Source organism: Bactrocera dorsalis, chromosome 1, assembly GCF_023373825.1.
Source record: "Bactrocera dorsalis isolate Fly_Bdor chromosome 1, ASM2337382v1, whole genome shotgun sequence".
NCBI lineage: Eukaryota > Metazoa > Arthropoda > Insecta > Diptera > Tephritidae > Bactrocera > Bactrocera dorsalis.
In genome coordinates, this window is record NC_064303.1 from 113,520,720 (window position 1) to 113,539,122 (window position 18,403).

At 41.1% G+C, this 18,403-nt stretch overlaps 1 protein-coding gene across 5 annotated transcripts in view; it reads right to left on the reverse strand.

The window, feature by feature from the left end:
• LOC105229367 (dual specificity calcium/calmodulin-dependent 3',5'-cyclic nucleotide phosphodiesterase 1) overlaps positions 1-18,403 on the reverse strand; it is a 173,939-nt gene that overhangs the window by 66,699 nt on the left and 88,837 nt on the right. For 2 of the 5 annotated variants that reach the window (XM_049461085.1, XM_049461083.1), the window contains exon 1: positions 11,112-12,146. The exons of 1 other annotated variant lie outside the window; for it this stretch is intronic. In XM_049461085.1, the coding sequence (XP_049317042.1) occupies positions 11,112-11,694 (583 nt within the window). In that variant the 5' untranslated portion in view covers positions 11,695-12,146. Of the gene's footprint in view, positions 1-11,111; positions 12,147-18,403 lie in introns of those variants that run through there. 2 more of the 5 variants (XM_049461086.1, XM_049461087.1) reach the window with 2 other exon arrangements.

Sequence of the window (18,403 nt, forward strand, 5' to 3'; positions counted from 1 at the left end):
TGGTTCTGGCGCTGCAGCGAATGCATCAAATAAAATATCGCCCGCTTTATTGTACGAGTATGTGAGCACGAGAACTAGGAAGGCAAGCAGATGGAAAGTGTTTCATTGCATGCAAACACACACACCCATACAGATGCAGAAAGTGACAATGTTGAAAGTAACCTTCGGTGACTTTGAAAGACTTTCTCCTTAAGCTGCTATTATGCGAAGGAGTGCAAGTTGAGACGTGCGCCATTAACAATGCACGGTTAAAGACTCCATGTTTGCTGCACACACACCGACATATATACACACCGACCCACCAACTACTGCTCGCATTTATTAACTTCACTGCGACTGCAATAGTCTTAAGCGGGTAACAAAAGCTGCTATAAAATATGAGAAAAATGCCAGAAGATAAAGCAGTAGAAACAAGAAGAGAGCTAGCAGAATGCGTTGAGCAATGGCTATTCGCTCGAACGTGTGATGCAGCGGTGGGACGGTGAATTTCAATCACGCACGCGATTTCATCACGTCTCAGCGCTATCATGCGCTAACTCACTTATGCGCACAAGTGTCTGCGGAGGAATGATGCATGCCACATCCGCCGAGGTGAGCGGTGAGTGGTGAGGCATACGCTGCTAGTGGGGATGTATTGTGTTGCGCGGCTAAGTGTTGAGGAAAATTAATTGGCCACTGTTGTGGGGCTCGTGCAAGGCATGCCGAAAATTGCATTTGTGCCACGAAAGGATGCGCAAGAGTACAAGCGGCCAGTGAAGACCGTTATTGCCGTGCAGCACTATGCGCATGCATGCGTGTCCTCCGGCATGATGGCATATTTTGTTGTCGTCATTCGCCTCAAAGTGCGCAGTTGACATTTGCTGCGGCCACTTAACAATAGAGTTCATTCAGCTTTGTCAATGTTGCCAGCAGAAGCTGCAACGCATTATATAACCTCAACTGCAGGATGCTTACGCTAGTCACCGTTGTGCATAAGCTATTCTGTGTCTATGTACCTATGGATTTCTGTGCATTATTGCTGTTTTAGTGTCATTCGCCTGGGGCCATGTTGCAGGTTAATTTAATGCAACAACACGCATCACTCGTATTGCCTTGAAGCGGCTTTGGGTTACTGCAACCACTTGTGCTGACAGTGATTAGCGCTGCAGTTGGTAATGAAGTTGTTGGATGAGCGCCTGTTTGTGATTGCCGCTCTGGTTATTTAGTTGCGGCTATTTGTCACCATTTGCCGCACGGCCGCCGGCGCAGCAATACAGCAGTGTTAAACGGGTGAGTTAAGGTAGGTCGCTTAAAGGCACACGCAGGATTACATAATTCTATTAGCTAGATAATTATAAATTTGTTAATAAAGTGTCATGTTTGGGAATTAGGTTTGGTTTGCACAGGTTAGGTTAGGTTGTATAGGCTGGGTGTTAGGGCATACATAGACCTACTGGCCCTTAGTAATACCAGATGGAGATAGAGTTTAATGTGAGTCGAATTTTATGTCATGCAAGTCATCAACGCTTTTTTTGAAGTTTATTAGAAACTTAATATATAATTATGATACTTCCTGCAGCCCCTTGAACTGCGAACATCTAAGATATCTATGCAACATTCGAGACAATGCTGGTCAGAAGCACAGGAGGCGTTCTACCGTCTCTCTCATGCCTACTTCCCTGCACTTTCAGATGATAAGACTTATTACCATCCAGCTCGGATATGATGCCAGTAGGTTGTCATCTGTTATTAGGCCAACAACCATTCTGCAGTCGTTTCTAGACCGTGTAAGTAAAACGGATGCATGTCTTCCTTCGGGTCTCTTGTACATGATCTTGCCAATTCTGCATATCTTCCGTGTCCTGTTTCGGAAGATATTTTGTTTCCCGGAATTCTCTTATGAACTGAAACGCAGTATATATGCAGCCGCTTTCCGACAGCCGCTACATTTACTACCTCACTGCTTCTAAGAACATTCTCTGACGTAATGCAATGTAGAGATTATTACCTTAATAGCCGCCTGGCTATCGATGTATATGTATATTGATCTTTTTTATGTGATTTTCTGCCTAAGCCGCTTTCCTGAACGGAAATACTTCCGCCTCGAAGATATTGTAGTATTTAGGAAGTGTAAAGGGTGACCTGAGATCTAGATCCGAGAAATTTATTCCGGCAAGAACTCCTTAAGCCATTTTTGATCCGTTTGTATAAATATTATACGTTCCGCTGGCAAATCGAATGCATCTGCGCCATCCACCCTCTTTCAGTGTGACTTCAAACTTTCCTACTTATTGAACGCCGGACAGATCATAAATTCTGGCTTTGAGGTCCACTAAGGAACCAGTGCGAACTACTGCTGGGTAGCCTCGCATGTGCAATTTAAATTTACAATATGTATGTATGTGTACGTATGTATGTATGAACCTTGTAACTTTTGGTTTTTGGAAGCAGCTGGTGTATAAAAGTGCAACGCACGCACATGTGAAAAGACATGCTTGCATGAGGAAATTAATAACCGTCTTTGTTGTTGTTCGCTGGAGTGTCGAGACACTATGCCATTTACACCTTAACTTTTGCCACTGGCAGGAGCTTTTAATTAGTCCATGCGAGTAGAAACCAGTTGAATTTACGAGCCTGCCCTGGACATAGTGGCAGTTTGGCGTCGCCTGTGGGTGCGGCTTATAGAAATAAGTAAGTACGTATGACAGGCAACAGCTGAAAGTGAAAGAGAAAGGGAAAGAGAAGGGCCTTATAGATTTTTATGGAGTGCCACGTATGAACCTGCTAAAAGCAATTTAAGTTATGCGTTTGTAGGTGTGAACACGTTGTTAAGCAAGTATGTTAATAATATGCCATAAAACTATTTGTGCACTAACTAGGAAGTAGTAATGCAGAATTTTATAAAGAAATTAAACAAGTTGTGCGCTGTTATGGTGGACATATTTCACTCAAAATTCCATCAACTTAATACCAAGCAAGAAAAAATACTTTTCTCTAATTTCCATTAACTAAATGGAATGCCACACATCAAATATTTCAATGGGTATTCGGAGGTTTTGCTCATTGCAGCTTTCAGCGACCTGCATAAATTACCGTCAATGGTGTATATTCAAATACTTGCGTAAATACTTTTTGTAGACTTATACACAATTATACATCCATGTAGTTGTAAGTAAATACTCCTATAAAAGAGACTGGCGCCGGTCGATATAGGCAGGTGCCCTGGAGCGTGTGCATTATAATGAAAGGATGTCGAAAAATTCGAATTTCATTGCCAACAGCTGTTAAATGTGCGTAATTTCAATAAGCATTTCAACCTTACTTTCCGCTCCGCTTCTCCCACAACACCCTTCATTCCTGAGTGCCGTAGATTTTTCCGCAGCTATACTTGGGTATGCGTTGGCATGCACCGAACTGAGTTAAGAGCCATTATATTCCTTTATTACGCTTACGCTCGTCCTTTTCTCTACTCCTACTCACATTTCCCTTTCATGTGAGTTTATTTTTTTAACTTATTTATCTCTTTTCCTTTATTTTTACCGTTAGATTTTTACGTTACTCTCTCATTCGACGCCGCATTGTCAATCGTAGCGTTCGTCTGACAGAAAAATATATATTCTTATTCGTATCCAATTCGCCGTCCCACCTTTGCCGGTGGTCGTAGATACAGTTGATTCGCCGCTTTGTCGCTGCTCTCTGTCATTTCTGCTGTGCGCTCCTCCATTTACAGCAGCGTATGCTATTTCCTTTATAGCGAGTGGCTTTTGAGAAAATAATGAGGGAAAACAATAACAAAAAGCAATTGAAATAAAAATAAAATACGCACATATGGCAACTCAGCAATAGCATGCGGGCTAGATATGCAGGAGGGCTCTTCAAGACTCTTACTTACACATATATGTGTCCAAACCCACGCAAATTCCTGCAACTTCAACTATAAAATTCTTTAAATTGTATTTTGTGCATATTTTGGTGAAAATCCCACAAGCGCTTCTCACTCACATATCTACGATAGACCCACCGTAGCGCTGGGATTGTGCTGGAAAAAGGTTGTTAGAAGTTCAGCGATCCTAACTTATTTCACACAAAACCACAACTTGTGTGTTCGTGCAGCTTTTTGCTTCTTCTGATATTTGTTTGTGTGTGTGTGTGTATGTTTTTTGTTGATTTTTGAATCCTTTGTTTTTGAATGCACGATTTGTGTGTCCCCAACGTGCCTGTGGTAATAAAAAGTGACAAGGGCAGCCAGTCAATGACAGCAACAACAAAGTCTTGGGTCTTTGTGCGCAAAAGTTCGGCAAAAACGGTCTGTTCGGCTGGCATTTGTCTGCATGTCGGTGTGTATGAAATATTAGACTGGAAGTTGTACTTAATTGTTCAAGGACATCGCTTTCTCGTTATTTTGGGTATTCATGCCGGCATTTAAAAGTAATCACAAGAAAGACATATTAGGGTTGGAAGCCATATCTCAAAAGCAGTGCTCGGTTTCAATCACATTTTCTGAACATAATTAGCATTTGAATGAAATTATTTTGTATAACTCAGAGTTCTGACAGAACGAGTAGGATGAAAAGGAGAAGTGGTTTTGCGTCAATCTTCTATGGTGGAAGTATCAGGACACCTGCATCCACACCATCCTTAGTCAAGGCGTCGAGGTACCCGTGCTTATGGCTGAATGGTCAGTGGATGGTAATCGAATAACTAATCGCGAACGGTCTCCTCCTATGTTCTGTCGACGTCGAAAGTATTAAATGTCTTCTCTACGCATACCGGGCCCGAAGGCTATCTCGTGGTAACCCTTTCCGGCAAACTCGTGGAAGCTAACAAAAACGATCAAAAAACAAAATTTACAAACACCATGACGACCAGCGCTCTAACAGGAAAATCGACAACAAAATATAGGACTTCAGCATCTTTAACGGAGTCCAACGAAGACAACCTCCTCGCCTTCAGACAGGAGACGATTCAGAATGCTACAAACGTAGCGGGTCCCATACCAAGTATCCCTAACATGAACGAAAAACCCTACACCTTCAATGCAGACATGGCTGTTGAAGGAGCAAAGGAAAATGAAGAAATCCCTGAATAAGGCTCGGAAAAACTGGTATCGGAGGGCAGTCTGATTTCCAAGCATCTGGCTGCTGACATCTCAGTTAATGAAGAGGACATAAAGTGCAAAAATAATATAAAGGAGGAACATGAAAGTCATTTACGGGCATTCCTTCTCATCGAGCACCAAACAATAGAAATGGGTGAAAATCGACATAAGATTGTCGAGTCTGGTGTTAAGCTATGTGCTCGACAGAGACATTTTGCTTTAAATCGATAACACAAGTAAACTAAATTGACCTCACAAACACCAACGTCTCGGAATTTTTCCCAAGCTCAAAAATAGCTGCTTCTTGCTCCAGTATTTGGTCAACTTTTTACTACAATGACTTCGAAAGTCTGTTGCTGCGCAAATTTAGTATTTTAGCTCCCAACTCGATAGATGGCGTCTTTGTTGCAATGTCACTTTAAAAGTGGCAGCAAAGTTTTCCAGCAGCGGCTTTGCATGGCTTTTAAAATGCAATCTGCGGTTGGTTGTTTGTGTTTATAGATCCCGTGTGAGCTATTGAAATTGCTCTGCATATGTTGCTATTCCAGCGAGCGTACATGTTTGTGTGCTGTTGAAGCGGCAAGTAGAAAGTTCACCGAAGTGGCACTTACAGATGCAAACAAGTATTGATTTATTATAGAGAATATTCTAACGTGATTTGTTAGCGCTTGGTTGGACTATTTTTACACTCACACACATACGCCATATGCACAGAAGCATATATGTATTATGCACATGTAGATTCTTTGAAATTTATTGTACGTTGTGGGTGCTGCAGACTGGTTGCTGCAATAACACGCTGAAATGAATATCTGATTTATAGCAATATATGCATGACACTAACTAAATATATGGAAATGGAAGCGAAGTATAGTGTTTCTAATTAAAGGAGAAAATATTGGCAATAACTATTCTAACGAATGAAAGTGCTCCATGAGTTTGTGAAAAATACCATGGAAAACAAATAAAGTATGCAGAGAAAAGGCTCGGTATTCATAACCACAACAGGCTGGGAAAAATTTGTGGAGAATCACCATATCTGGTGACAACACAAGTCTGCCATAAATGTGAAAGCTAACGCCGGCATTGAATCGCTTTTGCACTTTTCCATTTTTCTGTGTCATTCTCGTTGGACATTTTTCAACGGCCATTTACCAGCAGTGGCATTGCCAGGACTTCTATTATAACAAATTGCAGTTTAATAGCATTTCAGAGATAACTTCGGCCGCGCTTGGCCGAGCCACTGCCGTCATACGCTCGTTCATCGATGGCTTCAAGCACAAGCGACACTATCTGGTTGCATGTATGTGTGTGTGTAATGGGATTTATGCGGTCGTTGGGCCTTTCAAAAATTCGATGTTCGCATTCTTTATCATTAACCCAGCGGCAGTGTGAGCCACGTCAAAGAATGTCTTCATTTAATTTCATTTTCTTCATGCCCGCAGCCGCAACAAAGAAGAATCACGCTGACAAGCAGAAAACTGAACTATGCGAAAGAAATAGCCAGCCGCTATAAATGGTGCTTGGTGGCTGAGACAGCACACAGCTGCGGTCCAAGAGCAATAATACTCGAATAATGGTGACTGAGCTTTCCTGCTGATACATAGACTGCATGAGATGTTGTTGTTGTCGCTGTTGTTGGCTTTGGGCAAACACTGTTCATGTTGTCCTCCCATTGTCACGCCACATTAAGCAGCCGAACAAGCACATTAAGGTGGTGCAGGGCGCAGGAAGAGGCGATGTAAGCAAAGGGGCTGGCGGGACGATGCGGTCTATCGAAGGTCGTTTGTGTGAAGCTTGGCATCTAGTTCTCGAATCTATTAGACTTTCGAACAGGTTTAGCCAATAAACGCTTTTGTGTTTTCCTTTTCGCTCCGCTAGGCAGCCCCTCTTGAGGCACAGCTGTGCGGCATGAGCACAAAAATCTCTATACAAATTGGTTTGTGGGCGCAAATTCAACATCTTTGCATAGCAGAGACAGGGCAGGCAGACATTTCGGAAGGTATCACGCAGTTTCTCGAGGTGTGGGAATACTTGCACATTTCTTCTCATTTATGTTTTTGGATACGCATCATTTTATACCATCGCCACATACCGATTTCGGCTGTGCGTGTCATTTACGGCGCTTGGTCGGTTGAATGTGTTGGATTTTGACCATTTCGCAACTTAATATCGATGCTCGCGGCGACCACACACAAATTTGTTAGCATACATCCAGGCGCTTAGGCACAGTATCGATTTTTTACGGTAAACATTAGAACGTGCTTAATCACATCGTCTTAAAGTATTGCGCACTAACTTCGGCCAGCATTGGAATGCAAACGCGCCAAACCGAGAAGCTGGGCCGACATTTGTATTCAAGGCGAACTGGTGGCACGTGCCGGAATGCGCCCGCTTTTGCGTTGTCTGCAACGAGTTCTTGGCATTCACTCGTGCCGAGAGATTTGGCGACTTTACGCCTCGTTTGCTTGTCTCGCGTCCCTCCAACTGGCTGGCATACTTTCGTGCACTTGGCACATACTTGTGAGTAAGTAGTGGGCAAATAAAAGGACGGACATTTCAAAGCGAACCGGCGCCGAGGAAATATGCCGACTTTCATGGCTAAGTGAAAGCAAACAAACAGCTGACAGCGGCCGCGCGGGGAAGAGTCAAATGCCGCGCAGATTTCTTCGTTTAGTTTTACTGTTATGCCTAGAACCATATTTCTTAGCTTGTCAACACTGTCTAACGGTTAACGTTGCAATTATTTATGTAACCGTGTTCTGTTGCAACAAGCGGCGCTTGCGGATGCTGAGTGGTATATCGCCCGGTGTTGGCAGAAAGGTGAAGCTTAGCGATCAGCTTTTTGTAATCGGAAAACCGTTATTTGTATCGCTTCCGGGGCTCGCTGTATCAAAAGTCAAGGCGACTGGTTCGCACTGTTCTTGCAAGGTAAAGGAAAATGTAATTAATATGGTTACATCATTTCTTATTGATAAATGGATTTAATGGGAATTTCTCAAGATAAAATCTTGCATTGACATTTTGCTGACAAAGAGCAGCCGAAGGTGCTTAGAAGACTGGTAGTCTAGTTTTTAAAGAAAAGTTATAAAGTTCATCAGCTTCAGAGTGGTATGCAAAGATTTACTGAACTGCTGGCTCTTAGGTAGGCTCACATCCCCGCAATGACGGACGTCCATTGGTACTCACGCGGTGAGGCTAACGCTTTTGGAGGACGCAACTTATTAAAGTTGCAAAGAAGAAGATGAGATGGAAACATGGACTTTCGGCTTCAATGTCCAGATGTCGCTAGACTAAGGCTGAATCATCTCGATTACTATGCTTTTTGCGAACCCGGCGAATTGACTGGAATTGGTATTAGTCGCCTCAATAAATTTGCGGCAGGTACTAGGCGATTTGTCGAAATTCGACGGTCTTTTTGATTCTTACTTAGGAATTCTGGCCATCACAACGAACAAGCGTCTCTAGCTGTCGAATTTGGATTATTCGTGGGCTCACGAGAAATCAGACTTTTTAACTAACCTAACTTTACCTAACCTAAACGGAAAACATCCAATACAGAACTAAATCTGAACTATCGTTATTACCAATGCTTGTCAGGGCCATTATTTTTTGGTTTATTTTAAATTTGTGTCTTTTAAATCCGCTGCCATTGAAGCATTTTAAAATGTAATCCTTACAGAGACTTTATGCGCCATTTTTACAGCACTTCCTTCACAGTCACGGTTTTGAGCGAACTTAAATCTGGCCACAAGTCCCGCAAGTGCCTCGCTGGCAACGATAAAAGGTTTTTCACTATATTGCCGACAATTCGACGCAGTGTTCCTCTTAAATGCTTTTATTGCGCTTGCGAGGCGATCAAATTTCATACCTTAAAAGCATTTTCATCGTCTATAAGCGCTCGCGCACTGCTTCAATAAAAGCGCAACAACAAATGTTTATGGCGCTAACCGCAATCGGATGTTGTGCACAAATGGCGCTGTTTCACGACAGCCACCACGTGTGGGTGGGTGGGTGTGTGTGTCGGTAAGCGCTGTTAACGGAAGTAAAAGTATTACTTGCCTGGCCTCGGTCCATGCCACACGTTGTGCAACTTTTTATTGCTGCAATTCGTTGGACGGGATTTGCTGCTGTTGCCATTATTTTTGTAATATAACGGATTGAATCTGATATTGGATACTGTGTTATGCTAGTATGTGTTGAGTATCATGCTAAATATTTGCTTGTCATGCTTCGCTTTGAGTGACAGTGTCCAATCGTGTACTTTTTTTTGGGTTTTGCTGGTCACTTTTTGCTGCAGCAACAATAAGCCGATTGGTGTGCGCTCGTGGCTGATGGCTGCATTGATTGGCGTTTAAGCTGCATTGCGCTTGCTGAGAATTTAATTCCATTCTGTGCTATTGACTGGTCAACCCGGATTACAACAAAGGATGTGAATAGGAAATTATGAGTACTTATGGGCGATTATTGATTTATTTGGCTGACAGAGATTATTTATTTATGTTTTCAATACCTGGTAGTTTTTTGTGCAATTCATGAAATTATTATGAGAAATTTGAAAAAAGTACATAAATGCATTTATGTATCTTTTATAAGAAAAAACATTTTTTTTTTTTAATTTCTTCTCATTAAAGCTTTGTGAATTTATTTATAAAGTCAAAATTTAAGCTTCAATTAGCTTTCTAAATAAATATGGCATGCGAAACTGCTGATTTAGGCATCATTTTAGCACGCTTCACTTTTGACTTTTAATGACCTTCGCCTAAATTTCAAAACAATGCTTTCAAAGGGAATTATAATTTGCCCGTAAGTGATTTGTGCATTAAGCAAGATGATTTGCTCATTTACATGCATAAATTTAAAGTAACTTTTTCGCATAAATTAAAGAGAAAAAATTCAAAAATTTCCGCACAATAAAGTCGTGTTTGTGCCGACAGCTGCTAAACCCTTACATGTGACCAGCTTCTACCTGTGCTGGCTGGTGCTCCAACAGCTGCAGTATTCTACTGTTGGACGCACAAACTGTTTACAAAGCACTTGGGAGTATGTTTTAGAGGGCACCTGGCTACTCTTCGGGACCTTGTCCGGCCGACAGCCCAACAACTTTGTTGTCAGCGGCGTGCCCCAGAGGATTAACATTCGTGTACAAACACGAGCAATGTTAGAGTTGACACATGTGTATGCATGGAGGTATGTATGTCGATATTGGAGACAAGTATGAGAGCGTGCCTCCGACAAACTTAGTGATGCTGTGCAAAACTTTGCAAACATTGTTGCAAAAAACAGCTGCTAACTTGTCGCTTTGTGCTTTGAGCGAAAGGAAAACTTGCAAACTTCAAAGTCATGCCCAGTTATTGCGCGCTTGTCACAGGGACACCACATTCCTTGTCGCGAATATAAAGGAAATAAAGAAAATGGGGAAAGGAATATGCAACACAGAGAAAACACATGCTTGAGAATTGCCAAAGGGACGCTTAGCTTACCTTTAAAAGCCCTTGGGAGCCGGCTTCTGCTACTCTTCATGCTTTGATCTGCATTTTAACTTTTATACTAATTTATTTACTTTTATCTAAACCGCTTTTGCTGCTGTCCGCTGCTGTGCAAGGTCAATTAGATACTTAACTCCTCTTTCGTTCGCGCTTTTGAAGTTTGAGAGGGTTTATATTAGTATTAGAAACCAATAAGAGTATCATAAGTATCAATTATAAAATCGCTGAAGGTCAGCGTGGTTCATATATATATTATACGCGACTAAATACACCTGCTTGCTGCTCACACTTACTTAATCAAACCCAAACCAGCACAGTCGTTGTCTCTACTCGGCTGAAAACATTAACTTCCAAGTGATTGCATCGCAAATGAAGCATTGTTGCATAAAAATACAATTTAAATCAATCGCAGACCTCTCAACTCACATCACACATTTACACATCCCCTTCCGCCATCCAATCTGCTACTGGAAATGTAATTTTCTTATCAGTGTTTACGCTCAAACTACTTCCACCTCTCGCGCCACCGCGCGCACAAAACTTACCTATGACATAGGAGTAGCCATCCAGCGTGAGCACACATTTGCGCGTCATACCGCCACCAACACCCGTCCTTGTGTGTGCAGTGCGTCCGAAAATCGCCTTATTGAAGCTGTGACTGCACGGACTGGTGTCCTCGTAGTTGAGGCTCTCACGCCGTCGCTCACCATCAGCGCCACTGAATTCGTCGATGCCACTGCCACTGCCAAATGCACCGCCTGTCGCACCACCCATTGTGGCACTGCTGCTGCCACTGCCACCGCCAATGCTTACCACACCGTCACACGAATGCTTGCGTACGTCGCGCGTTTCCGTTGCATTGCCAGCGCTGCCGGCGCCATCACTGCCAATGCGACTACCGACTGTTCGCGACCGCGCCCGATTACGCGCCAAATTCACTGCCAAATCTGCATTTTGCGTGTCACTCGGCACTTCCGCCATATTTGTGTCTGCCAGAACGGAGGCAGTTGCCTGCAGATTGAGCGCTTTGGTGGCCTCAATGCCGCTGAGCGTTTGCGGTTTATCGCGTCGTGTTTGCGTATCCTCATTCGCTGGTTGTCGCGCGGATTCATTCAGCGAATCGCTCATTGTTGCGGTCGCGCGGAGGTATGAATGCGCGCACACAGAACCTATCTTTGATTAGTTCGCCAGTCAGTGTTTGTGTTGAGGCAAACGAAGTGAAATTCGCTTAAGTTATCGATACATTATCGCATAGTAATGCCTCGATTTTGCTTGTTACTTTCACCTTTTTACTGTTAGTTATTAAAAGTGTGATTTGATTGAAATTTAAAGCTTTTTTAAATGCATTTCTGGCAATATTTGGCGCGTACGAATTACACAGATTTTAAACGATTTTGCGTTCGTCATTGGGCGGCATTTTTCGATCATCGCTTACGATACAAATCGACGAACGTTGTTGTTGTTGCGCGACGTATACCAGCTGTCGAACACCTGATGCACTTTAATTTGATTGAATTTGTTGATCATTCACTTTAATTATACGAATTTTTTTTAATAATTTCAGTTTGATAGCACTTTATGTATTGGATTGAAAGTAAAATGAGTAAATTTTGAAGATTGTAAAATAATAGATTTACAAAATAATAATTAACATAAAAAAAAGTAAGTGAAGAAATTATAGTATAAGATCTTGGAAAATTTCCTCAGCAACATTGAGTTTCATGTTATTTTTGAAAGTAATTAACTCATATTTATTTGAGCTCGTTAGTGCTCCATTAAGCTAAGGAACGAACTGTAAATAAAGTTGCTGTGATTGATTAGCTTCTCCAACCCCATCGCAACATTATTATGGCAAACATAACATTTTTACTAATTGTCGATGAAATATATCAATGAGCCTATTGATTTTGGCATAGCTAATCAGACTAGCTTTAATATCGAATAATCAAAAAAAAAAAAAAAAACAGTATGCATATAATATGCCGTGCGTACTGAAGCTCTGAAGTAGGAAGTTTGGTGAGACTAAGGGATTGGAAAGGAAACATCCTCTATGAGCTGCTCCAGCCTGGTCATACGATTGAGTTGCGTCTTCCATCAGGACAACGCTGGACCACAAATACCTTAGATGACTCGGCAAAAACTGGGAGAACTTGGCTTGGATGTTTTGATGAATCTACCATATAACCCTGACCTTACACCATCGGAATACCATTTATTCCGGTCAATTCGGGAGTCCCTTAAGGGGAGTAAAGTTGACTTGAAGAGAAGCCCGTGAAAATTACTTGTCGCAGTTTTTCGCCGAGAAACCAGAAAAGTTTTACACTGATGAAATAATATATCTAGCGGGGAAATAGCAAAAGTGGGCGACCAAAATGGTACCTATTTGCTTATTTATTTATTATCTTTATATATCGTATATAAATCTTCTGACCGTGTGTTTGCATTTGAACTGCTCCTAAACGGATGGACCGATTTTGATGAAATTTTGTGTGTATGTTCAAGGAGATTCGAGAATGGTTTAGATTTACAATTTGGTCCACTGGAAAATGTTTTTTAAATTATTTTTTTATTTTTAATCAATTGTTAATTTTGGAATGTTTGACCGATAGATGGCGCTACCATCGCAGTATCCAATATTCAAACCTTAAAATCTATGGGTAGCTATAACATTTTTTTCATACCTGCTAACTATTGGAGGGGGTATCTTGACAGGCAATTTAAAATTGCAAAAGGTCTGGCATAAAAAAATAGCGGCATAACTGAAGTGTTGATAAAAAATTTGAGATATACAGAAATCTTTTCGAAGCATTGCACAGAGCAATACAATATTTAAACGGGAACGATGAATACATATGTATATGTGTACAATTTCAAACTGATCCTTCCTGAAAAATAATAAAATTGCTAAATATTGGGAATGGTAGAATAGAACTGCAATCAAATACACAATGAATTAAAACTGGCTCATTTATCATTCGATGAATAATATACCACGGGCATCCCAAAAGACTGATGCCATAACCTTGCCAGCCGATTTTTTTGTCTTTCCACGCTTGAGAATCGTTTCTTAATATGCAGTCCACCAGGCTGATAATCGATTGGACTCGATTGATTTCATTGATGCACAGCCCAAATTCAAACATATTTTTACCCCAAAAACCAATTCTTTCTTAACGCACGAAATGCTTTTTGATTCATTTTTGTTGCTTCATCAAAAATGCGATTATTTCTTAACTAATACTTATAATCGAGCTAATAGAAATCATATAGAAGGTATTAGTAGTACTACCTATGTAACAGCCACAGTAAAACGTAGGCGGGTCCTCTAAATATAAAAAAATAAGTTGAAGTTTGATTAGAAATACGAAAAGACTTTTTCGACTGTCCAATATATGTTTTCATAATATTATTTTTTTGTTTTTGTTGTAGTTAGCTGAAACTATCACATTTGCTGTTAACAAAAAAAGAGCCAATATATACAATTATATACACCCTCCTGACATAGTACTTGATAGTGGTACCCGGTACCACATAGTACTCGTCAGTACAAGACAGTAGGAGGTTTAGTTTAGACTAAAGTTCCAAATTGACATGGTGTTCAGGCTTTCGATGTTTCCTTGTCGTAAAAAACAAAAACAAAAAAAAAAACTTGTCCTCAAAAAGCCTAGAATATTGCGCAGATTTATTTGGCTTGTTCCGCAGTAGAAAAACCATCACCAACAACAACAAAACGGTGATTATTAGCACATATATTTTCTGTGCGCTTAATAAAGTTACTCACACTCGCTTGCATTTGGCAAAACACTCATTCGTCATGCCAATACATCACTTTATCGCAATGGAATCAATCAATGTCACAAACTATTAACAATTAAATAACAGGCGTAGTCAATAAAGCGTAGCTAATAACCGTTAAAGCACTCGCTATGGCACATACATATATACATGGCGACGCACATGCAGTGATATAGACATTATACGCTGTTGTGTTGTGGTGGATTAACACCCATTATTGTGAGCATGAGTGCGCGCCCACCCGCTGTGCGGCAGCAAATTATGGTGTGTGACGCACAACCGCAAAGATTGTAAAAGTTTGACATTAAATTCAAATGTATATGGCTGCAAGCAAACGCAGCCATATCTGCGCTTAATAAGTGCATGGCAGACATTATCAATCTATGTTCGATTTATCGAGATTGCCAGCTGGACTGCCGCTTATGGCAGCAAACGCTTGGCTAAACGTATTTTTATTCATTTAGAAGCTAATTTGCTTTAAGCTATTAAATACGAAATAGTATTTATTTAATAGCTAAGAACTTAAAAGCATGTGTAGCTTCTCAACAGCTCGATAGCTCCCCATTTATATGCATACATATGTATAATGCGAGTGAAACATATAAGAAAGAAGAAAAACTTTAAGAATTCAAATCCACGTTGTATTTTCGCAAGACACTTCGTTATGCTGATTATAGAATAAAGTAGAAATCATTAAAGTGCACCCACACAATCACAAGCGCAAATTGGCACTCACACGCTTTGTTGCACAGATGAAAAATGTCGGCAGAGGTCGCCACCTCCCCGAAAAGTGAAAAGCAAACGGTTAGTTGGGAAAAAACAAAGCAACGGTGACAATTTGTAAACGGTTATTGCTGCAGCAGCATGTCGTTGAGTGCGTGCTTGTGCCGCATTGACATGCATCACCCACACACAGTCAACAGTGGCAGCGGCGGAGACAATTTTTGCAGAAATTGGCTGTCAGACTTCGGAAAAGGACACACATGCCAGTACATGCAGACAGTAAACAAACCAATTCGCATGCATCCACGCACACACCCTTACAAACATAAAGTGCTGCTGTCTGCGCTCATAAAAATTTGTTGTTTCCGACAATGATGCGCAGAGAAGAGAGAACATGTTAAAAGTGAAATGTGAAAATGCACTCATCGTTAATTTACACACACCCACACACGTAAGTATGCGTGTGCGCATAAGTGAGTATGTGTGCGTGTGTGTGTTAATGTGCTTTGCCATTCATACGCAAATGTTCCGCTGCGCTTTCGAGCTGAGTGCCGGAGCAAAATTGCCTGAAAAACGGAGCGTAAAACAACGAAAAAGCAGCAGCAGCAGCAGGAGGATTAAAAGCCGTCTGGCTGTCAAAACACACGCTGCATTGGTCCTTGGACCGACGACTCAACGGTAATCGTCTGTTGTGATTCTGTGTGCACTGCGCACACGTTGCCACTGATAGGATCTGCGGCGCCAACGAACATATTTGCCCCCTCCCAATTATGCATAAAATATGCTTTTGTTCTGTCGAAGTTTGCATGCGTTTTGGCCATTTTCACATGCTTGCGTGCCGCAATTACTTGCCAACATGACAAATTGTTCTACCGGAAATTCTGCTTTAACCTCAAAAGTTCACATATGCCAAACAAATTGTTATGCGAGCAAATGTTTTTCGAAATTAGAAAAAGCTTTCATGTTTATGTTGTGATATGAAGCTCTGGTGCAATACTATACGGAGAGAAAAATCTGTAAAAAATATTTTTCGCTTAACCGTGGAAAAATTTCAACAACATTTTGGGAAACAGGGGCGTGCAATACCATCTTGATTGAGGTTGTCAGTTTATCTCTATGATTCGAAACGTTTGTTCGGCAAATTTCATTATCCTAAATAACGCGTCCCTAAGTCCTCTTAGCGACACCGAGTGTCATATTCTAATGGTTTGAGAGGGTGGTTTAGCGGATCCTGCCAAAATTAGCAAGAGCGGAAGACCCACAGGCTCCAGTAGTGACGTGGAGGAGAGGAAATGGACCCATTCTTTCGGACGTGGTAAGTGCTGAAGGCGGATCGTCAACAGACGAAACTCGCACTTCTGGAGAAGGCCTTAGAAGATGAAGATCTTACAGATTAATCACACAAGGGCGGCTTCCGCCAGTATTTTGATTCGTCTGGGAAGAGGTAGAGCCGACGTTGTCTTTATTCAGCAGCCTTGGCTGAATAGCATCTCTGGGTTAAAAGCAAAGAATCACAAGCTGCTGGAGATCCAGAATCAGAGCTTGACTCTTGGTCAAAAATGAACTTAATGATCGCTACAGGATGTCAACGGAGAATTCTGGTTTAAACCGGTCTCCATGCCTTTAGACGACGAGATGAAACCACCGTAAGAGTTGCTAAGGACAGCTCTGGCAGAGACCAGAGAAAGGAGGGCCAACGTAACAATTGGCTCTGAAGCAAAGGTTGCGACTCAATGGTTATAGTGACTGGAGAGCACGTCGAAATCTTCAGTACAAAGTGCGGATGCTCTCTTGAAAGCTCATGTCCTCTGAAAACTCAGAAAGGTTACGGAAAACCTTTTTGATGGACATCAGAACTCTGGAAGATCAAATCTTCAACTAAAGCCCACAGAAGTTGTTTTGGCGGCCACTGCGAACTGCTTAAGATGAGATTTGCTTTATGCAAGTTGAAATAAGGAAGACCAAGGGCGTTTCAAAAGATCCTTCTGCAAAAGCGCAGAAGAATGTAACGAATCCTACAGACGCCCTCTTTCCACTTGCAGCTTACTTTGGTTTTGGTTCAGCTCAGTCACTTCACGCTGCTTGTAAGTCCATGTACTTAATCGCTTTAACATCCAGTATAAATATTGACGTACAATATGAAGTATCAACAAATGTACGCGTGGCTGAAATCTGCAAAATTCATGTTGACACAGTCCCAATACAAACAGTACTACAGCTAATCCTTTTGCCATAACAATAATAATAATAACAGAATTTGTTGACTACATCCGCCTTGTGAACACATGACATATTGTTGTAATGGCGCTTCAATTGCCACAATCTGTGGCAGCTGTCGTTTCTATTGCAACATTTGTGGCAAATTGCAGATGACAAGTGGAGAGAGTGCACTGAAGAGAGGAGAAGTATATCAAAATATCATTTGAAGCACTTCTGTGGTTTCCTGTTTCATCTAATAAATTAAGAAAGAGAAATACTGCACTTGAGTGCAGCAAACCAAGCACATTCTGGGTACAGTTAGAATGCTTGCGGTTAAAAGACATTTTCGAGTAGTTACTGCTAACTGAAAGGAAATGAGGAACAAAAAGTTATGGATAAGAATATAAGAAAGACAAGTACAGAAGTGCTTAGTTCGGGTGCAACCGAACATTTTACACTCTTGCAACTTGCAAGAATCAAAGGGAAACATCTTAGGGTTATAAACGACAACCAGAGGATCGGAATCCAAGAAATTATAGTGGTAGTATCGACCTAATTTCATTTCTTTTTGCCAATACTACATACTATTAACATGCCACATACTAATAAAATATTCCCAGAAATTCATTAAGGTAAATACCTCTCATACCATACCCATGTGGATTAAAGGCACTCGGTTGTTATATGTTTATCATATGGGGTCTTGATGAAGTATTTTTCCTATTTTATCCATTTTAGGCACAACGATACACTGTTATCTGTAAGGTAACTGATAAGGTAACTAATATGAGGTATAAAAACACCTGAAAGTTCGAAAATCATTGTATTAGGTAAATAGGAGCTGAGGGAAGTATTAACTCGACTCAACCCATTTTTGACGCCCTGATATACCCTTGTCAGGAAAGGATTATGCCTGAATTTCAAATTTATAGCTCACTCATTGATCGATATTTGTCGAAAACTTGTTCTACAAAAAGTCAAGGAAATCTGATGAGGAGCTGTAGAGAACTAAATATAACAGCTGAGAAGCGATTCGAGGCTTTGCTGCAGCAATAAAAGTTTAACCAAACTTTAAAATGTTTCTTCCTCTGTAACTCTCAATTTCATATGAGTATAGTGA